The sequence below is a fragment of the Pistacia vera genome, unplaced genomic scaffold (genome assembly GCF_008641045.1).
Source record: "Pistacia vera cultivar Batoury unplaced genomic scaffold, PisVer_v2 Contig691, whole genome shotgun sequence".
NCBI lineage: Eukaryota > Viridiplantae > Streptophyta > Magnoliopsida > Sapindales > Anacardiaceae > Pistacia > Pistacia vera.
The window spans coordinates 567,031-587,138 of record NW_022196547.1 but is presented as its reverse complement, the minus strand read 5'-3'; the positions used below and the strand labels follow the sequence as shown (position 1 = coordinate 587,138).

Genomic DNA, 20,108 nt, shown 5'->3' with positions numbered 1-20,108 from the left:
TAATTAGTTTGATTGTTATTTGAGAAACCAGAATCATCAGGCATATATTCTCCGATTACCATAAAGCCATATAAAAACGAGCTTGCAAGACCAACTCTTAATGCAACGAGAAAGCCTCTATTTATTGTAATTATGTCTGACTGGATGTCCGCAAATTTAAAAACCTATCTAATTTTTTCTATTTGTATTACAATTTTTTTTTTTTTTTTTTGTCCCAATATTTTACATAATCCCTCTTCCCTTCACAAGCAATGAGAGGGTCTTAAATGCGAGGATGTACATATAATTGTCAAATTATAAGATGTGAATATGTTAAGGATAATTACACTTGAGTTTAGTAGATGTTTTTAGTAACGTTTTGATTCATGAGATTTTTCAACTCACAAACAAAGATCAAAACATTACTAAAAAATCTACTAAACTCAAATTCACCTGGTTCAAACTGACAAAATTGTTATTTTCTCGAATAACTGGTCTTAAATGGNCCCATTGAAGGGCTGACTGTAACAGTGGACCTCGACCAGAAAAAGATAGTGAAATTTTCCAACACAGGAAGAGGTATCCCAATTCCAAAAAGTAGTAATACAGATTATAGATACACGGCCCAAGTGAAGCCACCAGAACTGAAGCCACTAAACCCAATATCCATGGAGCAGCCTAAAGGGCCTAGTTTTATAGTAGAAGATGGACACGTGGTGAAATGGTCGAACTGGGTATTCCACCTGAAAGCTGACCAACGAGCGGGGATGGTGATTTCACGAGCCACGGTTCAAGACTCAGAGACTGGTGAGCTAAGAAGTGTGATGTACAAGGGGTTTTCTTCGGAATTATTTGTGCCTTACATGGACCCTGATGAGCATTGGTACTTTAAGACATATTTGGATGGTGGTGAATATGGTTTAGGGGCAACTTCATTATCACTTGTGCCATTAAATGATTGCCCTAGATACTCTTACTACATGGATGGGGTCTTTGTGACATCCGACGGTAAGCCATTTGTTCAGTCTAATATTATTTGCCTGTTCGAGCGTTATTCTGCCGACATCAGTTGGCGGCATTCTGAGATCCCAATAAATGGTTTCCAGGTAATATACTCAAATTACACCTGTGGATACTTTTTGGTAAATCAATTAGAATAAATATAATAAATTATAGATAGAATTACTAGATAAATTACCATTTATTTAAATTCCTATCCCAATATTTAGATAAACTTCATTTTCCTTAATCAAATAATTTACATTTAAAGCTATAAATAAGAATTAATATTAATGATTGGATTTTAAAATTTATAATTAACGAGTTTTAAATTCTTTTCAATTTTATTTTTTAAGATTCCTTAATTATTTCACCTTTTTCTTTCCTTCTTTCTTTAGCGATTTAATGTCTAAAACTTTTTATTTTAATATGAACTGATTTCTCAAGAAAGCAAGAATAATAATATATTTTCTTAATAAATAATAGAGAAGAATGTTCTACAGTTCTAGGGTTGGGTATTTTGTACTTTTTATTTTTTTTATTTATAATTTAAAATTGTAATTTTATCTCATTTCTTTTCATATGTAAAACTTATGTATTAGATAGAAATAGTGGAAATTAAATTAATTTTCTCTTAGCTAAAAAGTACAAACAAAGACAAAGAAGAATGATAAAAGATTGGACACCTTTTAGTTTGTTTAAAAAACATTTTTATTTTTATTTATTAGGTGTTTATTCCAAGGCCCAATAATTCGAATCGTACTCTACGATTGTAACAGGGTATATTCAGCTTGAAACTTTTATGTGATGGATACTAGTCACTAGATTCCCAATTTGATTTGCATGAGTGTGCCGTGCCCAAGTGCTTAACTTCCTTTTCCACTATTAAATAATTTATCTTTACACTTAAAGTTATTTTTAAGAATATTTATTAATGGATTTTAAAATTTATATTTAGTGAGTTTTAAATTCTCTATTTTATATATTTTAAGACCATCTTTTTTGTTTTAGTCTTTTGCTGGCAAAATTAAAAAAAAATATCATCCAAATTCATTAATCATTTTATGCTTCATTAATCATTTAACGCTTTTTTATTCTTCTTTCTCTACTTAATCTCTGAAACATTTTATTTTAATATGAATTGATTTTTCAAGAAAGCGAAAAAATCTTATATAAATTTTTATACAAAGTGATATAACATAAAATGAATGGAGAAGTGAATATGATGAGTTTGACTTTTTGTATTAACTCTTCTATTTATCACTTTGTATATAAATCTTTAAAGATTTATTTGCATGTCTAGTATTATTGTTTGAATAAAAAATAAAAGAAAAAAACTGTCTTATAGGGTTGGGTTTTTTGTATTTTGTATTTTTCTATATAAATTTTAAATTGTAATTTTAGTATACTTAAGTATTGGATAGAAATATTGAAAATTAATATATATTTTTATATAAAAAATAAAAACAAAGATTGATACTTCTTAAATTGTTCTAAAAATTTATTTTATTTATATTTATTAGGGTATATTCCACAGCCTCATCTTCAAATCCTACTGTCCTTGTAATATTTATACGATTGCAACAATGAATATTCTGGTTAAAACTTTTATGGGTTAGAGACTAGATTCCCAATTTGATATGATATATGAATGTGATGTTGCCCAAGTGAATGGCTGAAAGTGAAACACGATACAACTGAAAGAGACTGAATTAAATGTTGAATAGATAAAGGAAGCCAGACCAAAGGTGACGCTTGTGGCGCGGATGACAGCATCAGTCGGAAACTACGACTACATATTTGATTGGGAATTTCAAACCGACGGTTTGATTCGCATCAAGGTTAGCATCGTATATTGAATTAATTTGATAGTTTATATATAAAATTCATGAATAACACGCAACAGGTGGGACTCTCGGGGATGCTGATGGTGAAAGGGACTCCACATGAAAATACAAATCAGGGTTTTGACGAAGATGACATATCGGGTCCCTTAGTTTCTGAAAATGCTATCGGTGTTGTCCATGATCACTTTATTACCTTCCACTTGGACATGGACATTGATGGGGTTAATAATTCGTTTGTTGAGGTTAATCTTGTGAAAAAAGAGACTTCGAAAGGCGAATCGCCAAGGAAGAGTTACTTGAAAGCTAAGCGGCGCATAGCTAAAACAGAAAAGGATGCTCAAATTAAGCTCAAGCTCTATGATCCATCAGAATTTCATGTAATTAATCCTTCAAGTCGCTCTAGGTTGGGAAACCCGGCAGGGTATAAAGTTGTCCCAGGAGCAAACGCCGCCAGTTTGCTTGCTCATGATGATCCTCCGCAGCTACGAGGTGCTTTCACTAACAATCAGGTACATGCCCCTATAAAATCCATTTACAGTTTTGCAAGTTATATATAAAACGGATTAGGTATTCACATTATTTAATAGGGATCTCTAAAATGGAAAAAAGTTAATGGTATTAATATTATTGATATGGTATCACGCATAAATATAATTAATTTAAAAGACATAAGAGAAAGAGAAAATTTACAAGTCACTCAAATATCTATTCCTGTTGTATTCTCGATTTTTTCAAATAGAATAATGTACATCATATAAAAGAGATAGTATTAGTATGTACTTTAATTTTTTGTTACGCCACATAGATATGGACGACCCCGTATAATCGAACTGAACAATGGGCTGGTGGACTTTTCGTGTACCAGAGCAAAGGAGATGACACACTTGCAGTTTGGTCCGAAAGGTATAAATTTAAGAACCTACTTTATTTTACGTGCTGATGTACGTACAACAACTAATTAGTAGCTTCTTTTCATTGACATAATTGGTTTGCATGATGTAACAGGAATCGCCCAATTGAGAATCAAGATATTGTATTATGGTACACCATGGGATTCCATCACATACCATGTCAAGAGGATTTTCCTGTAATGCCAACCGTGTCATCCAGCTTTGATCTAAAGCCTGTCAATTTCTTCCAAAGCAATCCAATTCTTCGAGCAGCGCCCACCTTCGAAGATGACCTACCTGTATGCCAGCCCAGTGCTTCATAGTAATCAGATTTTTATCACTTACAATATGTTTGACGCATTATATCGTATTGTATAATATCATATTACACTATATTATATGAAATACAGTAATATTTAATTTGCACATGTTTGATATGTCATATTCTGTTGTACTATATTGCATTGTATATCGTTGTCTTGTATTGGACAGTATCATATAAGATAACATGTAGTTTATGAAGGCGTTTAGCGGATGACTATATTGTGTCGGATGGCCCGGATGAATTACTTTAAATCCCTATGTTTCTCATATATATATATATATATATATATATCCTTAGAAATTTTTGTTAGTTTTAATAGAATGAATGGCAAAGAGGTAAATGAACCTCACTTTTATAATTATTGATTCATAATGAAAATATAACCCAAACACCCTCAAATCTAAAACAGATCTTGTCGCCTGCTAGGATCCAACCTCCACTAAGTATAAGACTGGTGGGTGGTTTATTAACCCATAGGCTCACTCCCTCTACAAGTTGGTTTTTAATAATATATATATATATCACTAATTTTAATTTTTTTATGAAATTAAACATAGGCAACAACCTCAACAAATTTAATTAAATTGTGAGATTACCAAAATACTCTTTCATCTTAAAAGACGAAAATATCCCTTTCACTTATTTTTATTCTTGATCTATCTTTTATGTGTGCGACCCGAAGGCTCCTCATCATATCAGTAGTTAATAGTATCGCAATTGACAATCAATCAATCGTCCCACTAAACATAGACCAAGATTGGCCTCTAGCCAAGTATCATACACCCAATAGATTTAGATTCAGGGAAACCGCTACCTATCAACAATATGGTTACCGTGCAATCAAAATCTCTTCATCATATATTATCTTATCAGGGTTGAGATGTAGAAATAATGTTAACCTTAATTAATATCCTTGATCTCTTTATATTCGGTTTTCCAGACCAATGACCTTAATAAATTGGATTGAGCGACAACTCAATCCTATAGTGGTCACAACTTTAGTTTCGTTGTCCTTTGCCGAATTGCGTAGTGAGATAATTTCTCCTATACCCAGGAGTGGTGAGTCCTTTATTGATCCACTATAGCCTCGATACACTTTTCAATGTAGTCAACCACTATTGTTCTAATAGTTCTAAATAAGACTACGTTAGACTAGTGTCAAACTACACCAATTGGTGCACAAGACACTCTGGTGATCTTAAGTTTAAGGATCACAAGCACCAATCGTTGGAGGACTCGTTCCACAGACACTAGGGTTACCATCTATGTGAAATCCTCCAATGGGTCGGTCCGATGAACTTGCCTACAACACGTTCCCATGTGTTACACCAGGTCGTCACCAAACAACCTTCAAAAGTGAGATCTGTCACTGTCTCTCGACAGAGTCATTCAACACTATGATAGTCTTACTGTATTATCTGTGCCCTAGGTTAGGATAATACTGAGCTATGGACGTTTCTAGAATGGCCACCATATGTGCTCATAAGGTTCTCACTAAGGAGATTTCAAACACTCGATACCCTTGTCACGGTTCTACCACCCTAAGGACATATATCACTTTCTTGTATGAATATAATTAGGTAACATGATATAGATAAATGTCTTTTATTGATAACAAAACATGATTTACAAATAGTCAATTTACAATACATTATTGGCTCTAGGGCACCTACTCTAACAGCATGTAACACATGGTGTGTCTAGCCCACCTTAGGATATGTGAAGTCATCTAGCTATGAAAGTGGGCCGCAATAGACATAGTATCCGAAAGCATTGTGGAATGTTAGGATTCGACATCCACTAAGTATGAAATTACTGGGTGGTTTATTAACCATTTGACTCCTTACCCTTAAAAGTCAATTTGAAGGGTGTATTCTACCTAGTGGGTCCATAACGCAACCATCCTAGCTCAATGTTAGTCGCATGTAACACGTTGTGTCTCTAGCCCACCCTTATTGCCAATCATTCCACACTATCCCACATAGATTCTTAGTTGCATCATATCCAGAGTGGTCATTGTTGGTAGAGGTTATGTACCAACCTAGTCCATTGAAAAGATGTTGTGTATTTTATGAGTGCCCCTTTTGATTCAAACCTAGGATTTTGTCCTTTGAAATGAATCTTAAGTACTAATTAAGCTACATAGTGTCAGTAACAGATGGTATCCCATCCGAAATTGTGTGGATAATCCATCATTTAGGATTTGTAGCAAGGTTGGATAATGGCCCTAGGACGGCCAACGAGAATGCTAGGTTGAAAATGTTAATGATTTTTTTTTTTCCTTCCATTTTCTTTCTTTCTTTCTTTCTTTTTTTTTTTTTTTTTTAATCCTTTTCCTAAAAATTTTTTAAAAAGAAAAAGTTAGGGTGAGGTTGATTTGGAATTTATTAATTTGGTTTGTCACTAATGATCATTGTTGTGTGGGTATGGATTATGGAAGAACAATATGATGGGAGGAAGCGCTGATGGGGTGAATTTGTTGGTTTTTGTTGACCTCTTATGTGTTTTAATATGCCAAAATTATCCAAAAAGTTGATTCATTACTAACCAAAACATGCTAAGGTATGACACAAGTAATAACCAAACCAAAATAGATTTATTAGGTGGTATGATCGTGCGTAAGTAGATTTTTCAAGTGGTATGACCATGCATGATCAAGGCACGACCGTTCAGTAAAAGAAAACTACCAAGATGAATGTGTCGCATTGCACGACATTGTTCCTCATGGTCGTTCATTATCCTGCCAAAATGTGTGGCACATACACAACCATCTTGCACGACCATTCCATTCAAGTCAAAAGTCAAGATATTCAAATTTAGAATCCATAACACTCTTGACTATTTTCCAAAGTCAATCAAGTCAAAACTCATGTATCAAAAGAGGCATGACCATTCTGCATGGTGGAACGACCATTCCTTTCTGAAGAGTTTTGTACAACAATGTTCCAAAAAGGTGTGCATGCCTCTGGAAAATCTTGTGGATTTGAAAGAACAATTTCGGTGAGACCATTCTGTGTGGTGGAATGAACATGCGATGTCTTTGCACGATTATACGGCGTGGTGGACGTTCATTCTAGAAACCCTAGATCTGAGAAAATTTATTCGTTGTGTCAGGAACGACTGTTTGCAATTATGAATGACCGTTCTTTTGGGTTCTACAGGCTTTATCAGAGTTGCATTAAATGAAGCAATGGCTACCTCTTCAAGGGATATAAAAACTCAAGATTTTTATGCTAAAGGGTGGAGAAGAGTCTTATCAAATTACAGAACATTCTCACAAGCGATCATTCCACCATGTGAAACAATCAGTTCATTGGCCCTTTAAAATCCATAAAAATTTCAATGTGGTAAGCGACTTTCTGGAATGATGTCGTTCTCCCAAGAACGATCTTTGAGTGGGAACGATCATGTGACATGATCATTCCGCTTGAAAAACTTTTTCTTCAACTTGATCTTCAAAGCTCAATCTTTAAGACTTGTCAAAGGCGTGAAAACATTTGAATTTGAAATGTCTTGACTCTTGACTTGAGTGGAACTGTCATGCATCTTGGTCATGCCATTGCAAGTGACTTGGCACAATCTTGGCAGAAGAGTGCACGATCATCTAGAATGTAGTCGTGCTATGTAGAACGTTCAACTGGGCAACTCTATGAAACTAGGAACAGTCGTTCCTTTGTCCTGTACGATCATACCAACTTGAAAAACTGTATTTTTGTTTTGGTTATGACTCTTGTCATACTTTTGCATGTTTGTTAGACAACAATCAACTTTTTAATTAGTCTTGGCATATCAAAACACATGAGGGCTCAAAAATCTCCCCTTTTGTTATTGATGACAAAACTAAACAAAAATTGATTTTCGTATGAAAGTGCAAATTCATAATCAATATGCAAAAACAAAAATAAAAAATTTTCCCCTTCAAAAATGCATATCTCACATACATAGAGTAAGGAAACACACTCCCCCTTACTCCAAGCATACTTCTACAACAAACACAACCATTTTTCTTCTCTTATCAAAGTATAAGACTCACTTTGAAGAACAAAGAAGAATTACACCAATCAGTCAACAAACAACAAATACACTCAATTTCATCCATCTTTCTCCCCTTTTTTGTTATTAATAATAAAGATATCAATCATCAACACATCAACACAATGACAGGTAAGGGTGATGAAAAGAAATTCATTATAGATATAACATTAAACGACAATCACAAAATGAAACAAACAATAACAACAAAAGTAAAGAACAATAACATAAGTTCAGGTGTCCAAATGGACACGAATGTTTCCCATGTGCACAAAAATGGAGATCAAAATATAAAAACGCAAAAGAGACTCGAAGGAAGTTTGGACTATGGTTAAAGAGATTGAGGAAAGGATGGCATAGAGTCTTGGAGGATTTGGAGGTTGTTTGAGACTTCAGATGTTTGATTGCTTAGGAGGAGGAATTTTTCTGTTATTGCCTTGTCCCGTCTATCAAATTTTGCATCAAAATGCAATGCTACTCTCTCAAATATCTCATCAGCCAGTCGTGGAGGCATCGAACTAGACCCAAGCTCCATTCTTATCATCTTTCTAGTGTCCAAAGGGTCTTCACTTGATGATTCAGTTGTATCCTTGTCTCTTAATTGACCTTGAGGAGGGATTACCTCCCACTTCTTGGTTTTCTTTGCTCGAATCATTCCCATCCTCTATAGAGCATTCTCAATAAACAGGTTCAAAATATCAAACTTAACCTTCTATTCATCATTAATTGCAGGTTTAGTTTATCACAAAAGTAAGTGATCAGCATTCCCATTGGGATTTCACCTTAATCCTTCTGAATCTCTTCAAGTTTTCTTATCAAGAAAATTGTTGTATTTACTCATTTTCCTTTTGTTGCTGCTTCCATTAACAGCACATTTTCGGTCGTAATTTGACCATTTGATCTCTTTCGTGCATTGAAGGAATATGTGATGTATCTATGCAATAGCCTCATCTCCGGATCACTCAATTTAGTGGATTTTGACCTGTGAGGGTTATAAGGCTCTCTTCCATGCAATCTCAGAACTCCATCCTCTACGAGGATCAACTAACCTGTCAGAATCACATTCCAGCCATTGTACTAATGTTCTTGAAGTTATAGAAGGCTCCACATTTTTTAGCCTGAAGAGCATTGTGTACAGAGGATATCCTTTCATTTCTACTCCAATAATCTCTAAATTGATATAAAACTCATTTATCAAATGTCTATACCCCGACTATCTAAGACTTATTAGTTTTCTCCAGTTCAAGTTATCAACCCATTCTAACAGTCTATCTTGCAATCCTAATTCACAAATAATAGCCCAATCAAAGGTTCTACAAAGGTGCATACTTCTTTTCTCTATTCGTTTGTATTCATTTTTCTAGATAGGATTTCTGAAGTGGACTCTATATAGACCTTGCAAGTCTCCATGTCTTAAGATACAACTGCCTCTTACCATATTATTTGTTCTAGGCTTGATGTTTCGGTAAAAAAAAGGTGTTTGGGATGAGTTCACATTGATTTTGAGAAGTTTTGAGTGAAAACATTTCAGAGAGGAAATGATTTTGAGCATGACATTCTTGAGAAAATGAACGATTATATTGATAGAAATCACGAGGCACGGTCATGCGGTTATCAAGCATGATCGTTCTCAAAACTCTAAATGATTAGGGTTAGGTTAACTCAACTCTGAATAGTCATACGCGAAAGAGGCATGACTGTGCTTAGATTTTTAAACCTGAATAGATGGCGGTTATGAGGCATGAACCTTCTAAGGGTTTGAACACTCATACGATGTGGAATGACCATGGAGCACGATCGTTCCAACAAGAACAAATTTAAAGATTTTGACTCTTTTGTACACTAATAAAAAAATATCATCAAACAAATATGTCCTAGATATTTCAATCACTTGGGGAATTTAAATTTATAAGAAAATGTATCAAATTGATGGTCATCACAAGATTGTATCCACTTGACTTTTCTTCAGCCAATTTAAGCACAATATCATACATGCATGATTTCACCTAAGTATGTCCCACATATGCCAAGTTGCAAATAATTCTTACACATGATCTGTATAAGTTCTCCATCTTCGTGAGATCCATCTAATGTTCTTATTGGGCTCATTTGGGGGTGCCTGTATAGATTTCTCTATACGGGTTATTGTAAAAGCAAATTTTGAGTACCTAGCTCATAATCCCAACCTTTTTACCCTTGCGATCCCATGGATCCAATCACTAATGGGGTTATGTAAGAATTATTGCACTTTGATTTATGCAAAGACAATCAAACTATCAATGTTCAAAGCAAGTTATCACAATCAACTCAAACATATTCTCAATATGCACATAAAAACACATCATCTCAATCAATTTCACATATAAAACAATCACATAAGATGATGAGTAATACCTAGTTAGATTCAATAAATCCTTACTCTCTTCAAATAATGTAGAATACATCCTTATCAAGAGACTTGGTGATTAGTATCAACAAATTCAAGCACAAATCACCCTTGCTAACATGATCATGTAGGAAATGATGTCTAATGTCTATATTTTTTTTTCCTAGAATGATGTACAAGATTTTTGGACAAATTAATAGCACTTGTATTATCATAATGAATAGGAATGTTATGCATGTTGAGCAACTTGGTACAGTCATCTAGAATGAGGTCGTGCTGTGTGGAACATTCATTTGGGCAACTCTATGAAACTAGGAATGGTCGTTCCTTTGTCTTGCACGGTCATACCAATTGGAAAAACTACATTTTTTTATGACTCTTGCTTGTTATGCCTTTGCATGTTTGTCAGATAACATTCAACTTTTTGATTATTTTTGGCATATCAAAACACATGAGAGCTCAACATAAGTGTTTGGGCTGATCCTCTCTTAGATGAACTTCATGTCACACTTCCTGAACCCCTTGTTTTCTATTGTGATAATGTTGGCACTGCATATCTTTGTGCCTATCTAGTGTTCCATTCTCGCATGAAGCCTATGACAATTAGGGGTGTGGAAATCCGTTTAACCAAACCGGATTACCCATTTTTCAAACTGAACTCGTTTTTCAGTTCAAGGAATAATCCAAACCAAAACTAGACCAGATTATCTCTTGAATCAGTTACTAACCAAACCGAATTATCAGTTCGGTTACTGGTTAATCGGATTATTATTTAATTTTTTTTATTAAAAAAAAATTTGAACCACAGACCCAATCCTCAAGCTACCCCATCAACATTGCTCCCACCTTCCTCTTGTCTTCTTCCTCCCTCACTGTTACCCTCAACCTCACACCTGTGCCATTGTTACTTATTAAAAATCAAATATTCTATCATTGGCTTTGAACATTTCAACAAAATTATATATTTTATTTTGTTAAGTTGGGCTCTCAAAATCCCAAATCAAATCGAATTACCCAATCCAAATAAACCATAAAAATCAAAATCGAACCATAACCCAAAATCAAACAATCCCACAAACCAAAATAATCATCAATGGCATCGCTGTCGCTATCCAAGGCCACAAGTTGCGACCTGGTGGTGGTGGTCTGGCGAAGCTTAGCAAGATTGCAAGCAAAAGGCCATGGATGGCTGCCAATGCCGCAAGTTGCAGCATTGTGTAGCCAGCCTTGAATCACCAATGCCCCATGTCATGACTTTAAGATTTGGGTGAGATTTAAGAAGAGGCATGTTTGACTTTGAGAAGATGAGTAGATGAGAAGAGGCGTGTTTGAGAAGATGAGTAGATTAGGTTTAGCCATTGAGAAGATAAGAGGCCAAGATGAAGGGTTTAATTTTCAAAATAGATTTATTGAAGATATGGTTTTTAATTTTTTTTTTTTTTGGGGAAAACCAATAGTAGATTTATTGAAGATAGGGTTTTAAATATTTTAGGAAAACCGACTTTGATTAACTGGTTCAAAATTAGACTTGAACCATTAATCGAACTGGTTTTCTGGTTATCTTAATTTTGCAAACCAAGACCGAACTGGTTATTTAGAAAAACCAATTTTTTAGACCGATTTATGTCCAGTTTCCCGGTTCGGTTTGGTTTTCGTACTTTTTTTTTGTAGCCCTAATTAATTTCAATTTGTCCTTGACAAATTGTCCAATGGTGAGCCTTAAGCATCTCATGTTTCTAGCCAATATCAACTTGTTGATTCTTGCTCGTACTCTGCACTGTCTTCATCACCTTCAAGCCAACATTTGTTTCTTTGATGGGAGTAGCATCTTGCTGGGGCATGTTAGAGATATGTAATCTTGTTGAGAGTTATTCACACTTTCATCCTTAAGGTTATAAGTATATTGCACTTATTTCAAATACTATGGGATATGAATAGTTTAGTCCTGTCAGGTGAAATTATTTAATAAAAAGTCTAGATTATCCTTATTATATATACTAATGGGCTATTCATATCTTACTCTTATAAAAAATTTACTTTTTCTTTTAGGTGTACAGTATATTTTCTACTATTTTATATACATAGTATTCATTTTTAATAACAGTGTATAAGTTAATAGGGTATTATAGACTTTTTATTGAAAAACGCACTTGATTGGACTAAATTATTCCTATCTTACAGTATTGGAAGTTACTGCGATATACTCCAGATCTAAGGACGAAAGGGCAAATAACGCTCTTTTTGATACCCTTTTAAATTTCTTGTATAACTAAGATATATTAGTTTTTCCTACTTTAGAAAATTTTATTTTAATTGCTTTCTCTTGTAGGAGTACATATACTTGTATATAAACAGATCAACTAATGGAATACTGATAGGAAATATTATAAAAATTACCTAATTTTCTACTAACAATTATTAATAAATAATATTATGAAATTTAAATATTAACAATTAAAATAAAGAAAGTAAGAAATTAAGGCCTAAGCTTAGAGAGAGGCACGCGTATACTCATTGTCCTAAAGCCAAAGAGTCTTTCATTCTGTGCGGGTATGAACGGTACTATAAGGGCTCCGAGATACTGTTAGTGTATGTGCCCTAAAACCAATAGTAGATGTTAGGTTTAGGGCAACATTTATATATATAAACTTTGTAATGATTTTGTCATTAATAAAATAACGATTATTCTACGCTACTTTGTGTCATCTATATTTAATTAAGTTGAGTATATCCCTGAGCTTGTTCTAGAAAGAATTCTTTTTTCAAAGAGTTTGAGAATATGAGTATCATGATTCTTTTGGCATGACTTGCTCTTAAGTATGTTCCTAATAAGATGTGATAGTAATCGAGGGCAATTTTATCACAAGATCAAGATTACTATGTGCCGCCATTGATTAGCATGAGATGGTGATGGTTGGGTGATGAGATTCATATCATAAGGGCACGAGTGATGAGGTGATTCATTAGAGAATGAAGTATATTAAACTTGACTGCTAAACGATTGATCACATGGGTATAATATCTTTAGTCAATGATCATCGTTGTGTGCATTAGTGTCACTTTATCCTTAATCTTGAGATGTGATCATGTCTTGCTCATGGATGCTCATGGTTCTTTAGTACATTATCACTAGATTATTTATATCTAGTGTGTAGTGTTGACAAGACTATTCACAAGCATACAAAATCATGCAAGTAATGACGAGTAAATAACGAATGTCAAACCCTAGGGAATCACTATTATCAATTTCCAAAATTTGCTATCTTGTTACTATTTGATTAACCAAAAATATATGAAGAAAAACCTAAACTAAACTAATCAATCGAAAACAATTTAAAACTAAAAGAAACATAAACTATGAACAAAAGCCTTGATGTCTAATGCAAGATGACTAAACCCAGGGCACAGATTTCACACCAATTTTATTCCTATGCATTGATAATTTATGCTAATCTTATTATAGGAAACGATCAAGTCTGCACGTAAAACAAAATTATTTACAATATGGATCGTTCATTAGAACCAAGATTAGGGCACAAATTTACAGTTTATATATAAAACAAGAATCTGCAAAAAATCAGTTTGGAGTTTGAGAAATCATACGCACGTTTGGAGGCTCCTCCAACTTGTCTCTGAACGTATTTTGCTACCGACCCAAGTATAGGATCGAACCATAGTAGTCCACACAAAGATAACCTCAAGGAACTAAAAAGGGATTTGCTAGATCCTCTTTAGCGTTTAAGATCCAAGAAGAAAATCAAAAGAATTTGATTCCAAAGCAAATAAGCAATCTGGCATGGGACTGTTTTCAAGGGGCTGGAGTGTTTTCCTTTTTAATGAAAATGAATTGAATGAATATCTCACTTATTCACAAAGAAACTTACACTTATATAGTGCAAGTCTAATTGCCCTATTCCCTTATGGAATAGGCTTGGGCTCCAACCCAAACACCCCTTGTATCTAAACATTCCCATTTAGATATTTTAATTTCAATTTATTAGTATCTCAATTAAAATCAATTAATATATATTAACATTTAACAATAATGATAATTTATTTAAATATATGCGAACATATATTTAAACGTAATCTCACTTATTTAATTTTAATATCAAATTAAATAAAGGCTACGACCTCAACAAATTTAATTGCACTGCGAGATTACCAAAATACCTTTTTTGCCTAAAAAGACGAAAACACCCTTATTATAAACTAGTTCTTAAATTATCTTCTATGTGTGTGACCCGTAGGCTCCTTATCATACCGGTAGTGTGTAGTATCGTGATTAATACAAATTAATCGTCTCACTACACATAGACCAAGATTGACTCTTAGCAAGGCATCATAGCCACCCGATAGATTTGGATTCAGCGAAGCAACTACCTGTCAACGATATGGTTACCATACAATCCAATCATTTCATCATCTGTTATCTCAACGAGACCAAGGCATAGAAATAGTGTCAACCTCAGTTACTCTTGATATGTATATATTCAGTTACTGGACCAATGACCTGAATTATAAACTGGATCGAGCGACAACTCAGTCCCACTGTGGCCACGGTTTTAGTGTCATTGTCATTTACTGAATTACACCATGAGATAACTTCCCTATACCCGGGAGTGATGAATCCTCTGTCGATCCATCATAGTCTTGATACACTCCTTGATGCAGCCAATCACTACTATATTGACAGCTTTGAATAGAATTGCGTTGGGCTAGTGTCAAACTACACCAATCGGTGCACAAGGCACTCCAATGATCTCAAGTCTAAGGATCACATGCACCACCATTCGTCAGAGGATTTGTTCCATAGACACTAAGGTTACCATTCATATGGAATCCTCTAGTTGGCCAGTCTAGTGAACTTGCCTACAGCAAGCACCCATGTGTTGCACCAGGTTGTTACCAAACAACCTTGACAAGTGAGATCAATCATTGCCTTTCGAAAGGGTCGTTCAACACCATGATAGCCTTATCGTATTGTCTGTGCCCTTACTTCAGAATAATACTAGGGCTATGGATATTTCTAGAATGGCCACCATATACGCTCATAGGGTTCTCACTATCAAGATTTGAAACACTTGATACCCTCGTCACGGTTCTACCATTCTAAGGACATATATCAATACATACAATGATGATTTACACGATATAGAATAAAATGTCTTTTATTGATCAATAAACATTATTACAAAGAGTCAATTTTATAATAATTGATTGGCTCTAGGGCACCTACTCTAACACTTATTAAGGCTTTTCTACAGGTCAAACTCCCAGGAATTCCAGTAATTTTCTCTCGAACAATTACTAGATTAACTCCTAATTACTACCTAAGATATCTCTAAATCAGATTTAAGTATTAAAAGATCATTATGCTCTATGGAGTTTACCAAAACCTCACAAGTTACGGTAACGTATCCCTTGTGTTTGCTCAACCTATGGTTTTATTACCCTAGACCAATTAAGTGTCATCTCTCAATCTCAACCTGGTCCATTAATTCATTCAATTCTCAGGGCCTTAAGAATCAAAAGCATTAAGTGCAATAATGAAACTTAAAAACAATGCCTAATAAGAATTAACAATAATATATCAACACATAATCATAGAGATTAGGTTACATCTTAGCCCTAGAAAATAAATTCAGCTCATACTCATTATGAAATAAACAATCATCATGAGTTTAAGATATAAATAAGAAGAACTTCTCTGTATTGTGAATTGAAAGCTCAAGAAGTTATGTCACTTTGATCTCCTCTTGCGGTAGCCTTCTTTAATTATCTCCTATTCTCCCTAAATTATGGTTAAAGACTTATATTTATATCACTAGGGTGCAAGGGTTGTGATTACTCCTTTCCTATTAAGTTTAAAACTCTTAAAATAGGAAATACACGTCATAAATTTAATAACAAAAATTCTAGAATCGCAATTGTGCCGCGACACTATGCCTAGGCATAGTTGATTCTGCCCTAGAACTTACAATCTTGAAACAATGATGATTATTAAGCATGATAATGTTTGAATCTGGCCAAGTGGTAAATATATTAATTATAGCCCTTTGAATTAGCTTTCCAACATCCAAAAATCATATCGATTTGATATCTACAGCTCAAGGTATTGTCGAGTGAAGCATGTTCAAATGAGAATGTTTTCCAGGATTTTCACTTCTACTTTAAAACACTATAACTTCCTCATCTCAACTCCAATTCTTGAACCGTTTGATCCTCGTTGTCACTCATTCCATCACCAACATTATTCTTCACATGAATATCATCTTAAAGCATTTATAAATTTAGATATTTTTATTTTAATTATTATTATTTCAATTCAATTCAATTAATATATAAAAAATATATTAACATTTAACAATAACAATAATTCATTTAAATATATGCATACACATATTTAAATATAATCTCACTTATTTAATTTTAATATCAAATTAAATAACGGCAACAATCTCAGCAAATTTAATTGCACTATGAGATTGACAAAATACCCTTTCGCCTAAAAAGACGAAAACGCCCTTCTCACAAACTGATTCTTAATTTATCTTCTTTGTGCGTGACCCGTAGGCTCCTCATCATACTGGCAATGTTTAGTATCGTGATCAACACCTATTAATTGCCTCACTACACACAGACCAAGATTGGCCTCTAGCAAGGCATCATGACCACCTAATATATTCGGATTAAGTGAAATTGCTACCTTTCAACGATATGATTACTGTACAATCTAATCATTTCATCATCTGTTATCTCATTGAGACTGTGACACAGAAATAGTGTTAACCTCAGTTACTCTCGATATATTTGTATTCAGTTACTAGACCAATGACCTGAAAAATGAATTGGATTGAGCAACAACTCAATCCCACTATGATCACTGATTTACTGTCATTGTCATTAATTGAATTACGCCGTAAGATAACTTCTCCCGTACCCAAGACTGATGAATCCTCTATCGATCCACCATAGTCTTGATACACTCCTCGATGCACCCAATCACTACCATATTGACAGCTCTGAATAGAACTGTGTTAGGCTAATGTCAAACTACACCAATCGGTACACAAGGCACTCCGGTGATCTCAAGTCTAAGGATCACATACACCACCATTCGTTAGAGGATTTATTCTATAGACACTGGGGTTACCATCCATATGGAATCCTCTAGTGGGTCAGTCCAGTGAACTTGCCTATAACAAGCACCCATGTGTTGCACCAGGTCGTCACCAAACAACCTTGACAAGTGAGATCAGTCACTGCCTTTCAACAGGGTCGTTCAACACTATGATAGTTTTACCATATTATCTGTGTCCTTGGTTAGATCAATACTAAGGTTACGGACGTTTCTAGAATGGCCACCATATGTGCTTATACGGTTCTCATTATCAAAATTTGAAACACTTGATACCCTCGTTACTGTTCTACCATTCTAAGGACATATATCAATACATACAACTATGGTTTACATGTTATAGTAGATAATGTCTTTTATTGATTAATAAACATTATTACAAAGAGTCAATTCTACAATAATTGATTGGCTCTAGGACACCTACTCCAACAAATGTAAATGGTAATAAAAAAAGAACTAGAAAAAAAAAGGAATATCTTTTTATATCATCGAATAAAAAAAAAATTATCTTGAATTAGACAATGGAAGTCAAGAAGAAAAAGAACCCGCAAGCCAAGGAAATTTGAGATCAGATGCACAAAACCAAGTAAGTCTTGGATCAGTTCTCTCGAACCAAGAAAAAGATATATATATATATATATATGATCAGTTCTCTCGAACCAAGAAAAAGATATATATATATATATATATATATTGTGATTTTAACGTTTGAAATTTAACATCGGGTGGAACTTTATTAAATTTTCAATTCAGTGGGGGAAATGTGATTTTACCAAACCTTGGGGAAAATAAATTCAGCCTTAAATTTTGATACTATAAATAATTCTTGAAATAGTTGTCGAGTTACCTCTCAATCATTGTTTTAAAAACTGGACCGGAGGGCAAACCGCTTTGATGGCCGGGTCACGGTTTAACCGGTCCAACCGGTTGGACCGCCGGTTGAACCGATGGTTTGAGGTTTAAAATTTAACAAAAACACCCTTAATAATTACCATCAGACCCTAAAGGTTTGAAATCTAGCAAACACAACCCTGGCCAAATGCAAATCGACGATCGATTGGGAGAGCAGTGGCGACACACCAGGAGGGTAGATCGGATGATGGGGAGGGCAAATCCGCAGCTAGCAAGTAGAGGCATCGCCGGAAAATGGCAGATGGTGGAAAGTCACTGGTCGTGGTGTTTTTTTGGTGAGATGACTAGATCTTGTGAACGACAGCAGGAGCTTGGGAGAAGGTGTACGGGGGCTAAGGAAGCCTGTCGATGTCGGAGAAGGGCCGATCGACGCTGAGAAATGGAAGAAAAATCTAGCGGCGAAGGTGGACGACGAAACGTCACGCGACGGCTGGAGATGAAGCGTGACAGCGCCAGAGAAAGTCAGAACTCAGATGGTGGTTTCCGACAGTAAGGGAAGGTGGAAGGTCGCCTGAAAAAGGGAGGTCATTGCCGATTTGCATTTGGCCAAAGGGTGTGTTTGCTAGATTTGAAACCTTCAGGGACTGATGGGAATAATCAGGGGTATGTTTGTTATATTTAAAACTTCAAATAGTTAAAAAGAGTGAGCCGACCAGGAGAAGGCCCCGAGTCCCGATCCAACCGATTGGACCGGCCGATCTGGTCCGATTTTTAAAACAGAGCTCTCAATCATGGATTTGAAGGGATATCAAATGATTTAAAAAAAAAAAATAAAAAAGCGCTTTTACAGGAACGTTTCTTGGCATATAGTGTTTGTTATTTTCAATATCAATACCAACAAATGTCAAGAAGTTCTTGTATGAAGAAACAATAATGCTAGATGACTAAATCAACAACATTCTCTCACAATCCCTGACGTAACAGCTCGTCATTAGTTAGCTTGCAAATGAATAAACGAGACCCATACAAACAAGCGAGACCAATTTTACGAACTGTCACGTCGGAGGTTGTGAAAAAAAAATTGTGAGATTGAATTGTGAACCTTACATTACTCGTTAAAGAAAATTTGTTTCCGATAGTTTCCTTTCACATTATACTCTCCTAGAATTTGTTTAATCAGAACCTTAAATATAATACCATGTAAGTATATAACCACTGGAAAACAAATAAGATTTAATGAGACTACTTATTTAGTTATTTCCATTAAAACTGCGGAGGAATATAAATAACTCTCCTTTATTTGGCAGCCAAGAAAGATACAGTTAATTGTACTTACCCCTGGGGTTCAAGTCTACCAGGGTTTGAGTCCTACGGTTTAAAATAATGGAATATACCCCTCTTACCTCATTAACAGATCATGTAAACATTTGTTAAATTCAAGGGGAACATTTTAAAATACAAAACCTAGACTATAATTGATCCAAACTTCAGGTGTATAAAGACTTTCTCTAGATCATACTCATACTAGAGATATATGAATACTTCATCTTCACAAAACATATTAAGGGCGGAAGATTCGTTGCAAGAAACTGAGAATTATACAATACAAATGACTAAACAATGCTACAAGATTGAAATATGAAACAAAAGAACACAC

The 20,108-nt window shown here is 34.6% G+C and overlaps 1 protein-coding gene across 1 annotated transcript; it reads left to right on the top strand.

Moving 5' to 3' along the window:
* Window positions 1-479: 479 nt before the first annotated feature.
* On the top strand, window positions 480-4,261 carry LOC116113826 (primary amine oxidase-like; the record flags this gene model as incomplete). The annotated part of the gene is made up of 5 exons (XM_031399993.1): window positions 480-1,085; window positions 2,706-2,819; window positions 2,885-3,334; window positions 3,631-3,728; window positions 3,831-4,261. Coding segments are annotated over 5 exons (1,476 nt in total), but the record flags the coding sequence as incomplete, so codon positions are not given.
* Between the last annotated feature and the right edge of the window lie 15,847 nt (window positions 4,262-20,108).